The following is a 4,727-nucleotide window of genomic DNA, read 5'->3' as shown; positions in this document are numbered from 1 at the left end:
ATTTATAAAGGGAAACTAGAGTGTGCGAGTGAGTCGATTCTTTCTCTTGCATTCTTCATGGGTATCAACCAAATGGTGTGTGCTAGATTTGCAAACGGTGGAAATGCGCCATCGCGATCCTATCCAAGAGGCTATATACACCCACACACACACACACACACACACACACATACTGTTATACACATACATACATACTTTACATGCATACCAATACTTACATACATTACATGGATACATACCAATACATACATACATACATTGCATGCATACCAATACATACATACATTACATGCATACCAATACATACATACATTACATGCATACCATTACATACATGCATTACATGCATATGCTATACATACATACATCATCATTAACATGTCATACACATGTGAAACAGGACATTACTCTTTTTAACTTTTTTATTCCTCCCCCTCCTAAAAGGAGGAAAAGGACTCCCATTTAAATAAAAACAATAACAAAAAGATTAAAAAAAAAGGGGAAAAAGAAAAGAAAAGAGGAAAATAATCAGAGGTGGGCCCCACCTCTGATTATTTTCCTCTCTCTTCTTGACTAATTTCTTTTATTTACTTCTCTCAACATTTGTTTTCTTTTAGTTTATTTGTGTTTCCTCGATTCGCTTCATTTTACATTCTCTCTAGCTTTTCTGATTATTATTATTTTATTAAAAATATTATGATTAATTATTTTATTTTGATTTATTCTCTCTGCTTTCTCTCTCTGGGTGCCTCTGTCTCTCTGTCTCTCTCTCTCTAGGCACGTGATGATGCACCTCTGCGTGTGTACAAAAAAATTTAATTTAATTAATTTTTTTCTTTCATCCTTTTATTTATTTTTTACACACAAAGCAAGAATTTCCCTTCTCGCTGCTTTCTGCTTTCTGCTTTCTGCTTTTTTATTGCTTTATTGATTGCTTTTTTTTTACCTCTCCGAGAGGCAGCATACATCCATCCATCCATCCATCCATCAGTCTTCAATCTTTTTCTATACATATTGATATTATATGTATTACATCTGCTCTTCCTTCCATAACCATTGCTATATTATTACCTCCTGCTCCCCCCAATCCACAGATTTCTGTTTGGTCTCTCTCTCTCTCTCTCTCTCTCTCTCTCTCTCTCTCACTCCATGGCCACCTCCTCCTCCTCTGACATGGACATGAATATGGATATGGATACGCTGCTCGCAAATGCTGGCTACTCTGTTAGGGTTTCAGAGCTAGCTCATGTCGCTCAGAGATTAGAACAGCTCGAATCGGTTGTTTCTAATTACTCCTCCCCTCATGATGCAACCCTATCCTCTCACTTCCTCTCTACCACCACTGAAAGTGTGAATCATTGTAACCCTTCAGATATGGCAGCCTGGATTGAGTGCATGATTCAAGAGCTTGGTCCATCCGCAGAGCAAGAAGAAGCAGAAGACGAAGAAGAAGAAGATGATGATGAAGGAGAAGAAGAAAATGAAGAGGAGGAGGGTGAAGGTAGAAGCCATGGAAGCTTAATCCTCAACAATCCAAGTAAGACTACCATCACCACTACCGCTCCTAATAACAATCATGGCTTTCCTTCTAATCCCAAAGAGTCAATAAACTGCCATGATTCTGCTTCCCCTGTTTTCAACATGGGTGGCTATATTGGGAAAGATTTGTTATGTTCAGGTATGCTTTTGCTTGATGAGATTAGTTCAGATTTGGAGGCTACTTACAATCACAAGAGCCTCATAGAAGATCAAACTTCATCTTCATCTTCATCTTCATCTTCATCTTCTTCTAAAGCTGCTGCTGCTGCTGCTACTACCACTACTTCTACTACTACCACAACTAATCAAGGAGATGGTGCCTTCAATGCAATAGCTTTTCTTAATCCTAGTGGAATTGGGTTTGATCAAGAAAGTATGCTTCCAAACAGTGGTTTTCATGCCCCCCAACACCAAGAACAAGTGTGTACCACTACAAGCATGCCATCTTCCCATTGTAGCTATGGAAGCCCACCCTATGAATCCTTTCCAAATCCTCAACCATTGATGATGGCTGAAGGCATGGACACCACAGATATTCTGAATGCTAACCCTAGTATAAGCAGTAGCCCTAATCCGATGATACCATTTTATGGGAATACTATTGGAATAGATGAAGGAGGAAGTGTGCTAAACCTAAACCCTAAGGGAAGTTGCCATGACCCCCCACACCAAGAGCCCCACCACCACCACCACCAACATGAGCATGCGGCACAAGAGTCGGGGATTCGGCTCATCCACTTGCTCATGGCATGTGCCGAGTGTGTACAGAACAACGAGTTCACACTTGCCCTCACCGTTGCCCGCGAGATCACGGGGCTCGCCGCCTTGCAGCACGGGGTGATCGGCAAGGTTGCGAATTTCTTCGTGGATGCCCTGGCCCGGCGTGCGTGCGGTGTGAACACGCCCGAATGGTCGGTCCTCCTCTCCCATGCCGACAGCTTCTCGGAAATGCTCTACTTCCACTTCTACGAGATTTGCCCTTACCTCAAATTCGCACACTTCACCGCCAACCAAGCCATTTTAGAAGCTTTCCAAGGCCATAAATTTGTCCATGTCATTGATTTCAACTTAATGCAAGGTTTGCAATGGCCGGCTCTCATTCAAGCACTCGCATTGAGGCCTGGTGGGCCTCCGCATTTACGTATAACTGGGATAGGCCTACCGCAAGTCGACAACAAAGATGTGCTTCGAGAGATCGGTGTGAAACTAGCTCGCCTCGCATCTTCGGTAAATGTTGAGTTCTCGTTCCGAGGTGTCATTGCCACCAAGCTCAATGATGTGAAACCGACGATGCTTGAGGTTAAAGAAGGGGAGGCAGTTGCCGTGAATTCGATTCTTCAACTCCATAGGCTTCTCAATGGTGAAACATCTACAGGTGGGGGTGGTAGTAGTAGTAGTAGCAGCAGCAATGGTGTTTCCAATAACATAGCTCCAATAGATGAGGTCCTACAATCCATCAAGGCATTCAACCCAAAAGTGGTGACAATGGTGGAGCAAGAAGCGAGGCATAACGACCCCCGATTCTTGAATCGGTTCGTCGAGGCATTACACTACTACTGCACAATGTTCGATTCATTGGAAGCATGTGGGTTGCCGCCACAATGCCGGGAGTTGGCCTATACCGAGGAGTACCTAGGGCGAGAGATAATGAACATAGTTGCATGTGAAGGTGTGATGAGGGTGGAGAGGCACGAGCCGCTCGAGGCATGGAGGCAAAGGATGTTGAATTCGGGTTTCCGGCCATCACATCTCGGATCGGATGCTTTCAAGCAAGCTAGCATGTTGCTAACGCTGTTTTCCGGGGAGGGTTATACAGTGGAGGAGAACAATGGTTGTTTGACATTGGGTTGGCATAGTAGGCCCCTCATTGCCGCCTCGGCATGGCAATGCGGCTAACGACAATAGCAGCTAACCACAAGAAGAGATAGCATTCTATGTTAATTATCATCATGTCCATGATCAGCATCATTTTTTACAATGTTATTTATCACAAATGCTTGTTGTATATGGATGGATGGATGTCTAAACTAGACCATTTTGTGTGTGTGTGTGTGTGTGTGTGTGTATGTGTATGTACATACGATTTTTATCTGGTCATCATCATCATCATCATTAACAAGAGTCTCACCATGTGAGCTTTTTTGCCCCAATTTTAATGGATTCTATCATAAAGAAGGAGAGGGATCAACATCATCATCATCATTCAATGTGGAGGAAAGGAAGCAAAAAGAGTTAGATTTCATAACCGTTTTTACTTTTGCCACTTTGAGTGGTTACATATATATGAATAATGCTAAGTTTGGGTAATGTCTCATCTTTGGCTTCAATTTAAACACCCCCCTCCCCCTCCACTAACTAGAGAGCTCTTGTGTTGGTGGTGGTGCTTTCATTCATATTAAGCTTCGTCCTTTCCTCCTTACTTCCTTTGTAACACACTTTTTTGCATTCACACCTGCCCATTGCTCCTTATGTCCATCTAACTATCGGCCTTTTCTTGTAACAAACGGGGATCCTCCACCCTTGTTCTCGTTCTTCTCCATCACAACCTAGGGAATAGTGCTTCGACAACATTGACATTGACATTGACATGTCATTAGGAATTCTTGATTGACCCTTGACCTAGGTTAACCCATACTTGACCTTGATCGATTTTGTTCCATGTACATACTTGATCTCTAATGTGACCTTCAGCCTAACTTATCTTGGTCTTTGCTTGATCTTGCTCCTCCCTAGAGGATGAATAGAGGAGAGCAAGCCGTCCACTCGTAGATGACTGTATGCGTGTATCCGAAATGTTGACATTTTTATACAACAAACTTTCGCAAGTGTTTTCAGTACGCAACAAGTTTCTGTAAAGGACGTAGAAAGCTTTTGTGAGGATCCAAAAAAACTAAACAAAGAAGTGGTGGGCTCAACCTTGTGATTGTTGGATACTCACAAAGCTGTAGTAATTCACTATGCTAAAATATATAATAACAAACTTGTTAAATTCTTAACACATGATTCCATTCATATTTAGAGTCGATATCGATAGCTGAATTCTTGAGAAACATAAGTCATTATCTTCATCATTTGGGTCATGTGCAATATAATCTCATTACAATCTTCGACGTCATTTGTTTGATTCCCATTCTTGTGAATGGCCAAACCCTCCTCACTCGGCTATTCTGTCAAACTCGATGACGAGT

General features: G+C 42.2%; 1 protein-coding gene across 1 annotated transcript; it reads left to right on the top strand.

Annotated features, from left to right (window-relative positions):
- The first annotated feature begins 1,130 nt into the window (after positions 1 to 1,130).
- LOC147868892 (uncharacterized) lies at positions 1,131 to 3,546 on the top strand. Its single transcript, XM_087324668.1, has one exon. It carries the CDS (start codon positions 1,150 to 1,152, stop codon positions 3,433 to 3,435), a length of 2,286 nt encoding a protein of 761 aa, XP_087180794.1. The 5' UTR covers positions 1,131 to 1,149; the 3' UTR covers positions 3,436 to 3,546.
- The last annotated feature ends 1,181 nt before the right edge of the window (positions 3,547 to 4,727 follow it).

This window comes from Azolla caroliniana, unplaced genomic scaffold (genome assembly GCF_043228905.1).
Source record: "Azolla caroliniana isolate FFs.n. ecotype wild unplaced genomic scaffold, voAzoCaro1.0.p SCAF_1, whole genome shotgun sequence".
Lineage (NCBI taxonomy): Eukaryota > Viridiplantae > Streptophyta > Polypodiopsida > Salviniales > Salviniaceae > Azolla > Azolla caroliniana.
The sequence above is the reverse complement of the archived record's forward strand: the minus strand, read 5'-3'. Positions and strand labels throughout refer to the sequence as shown.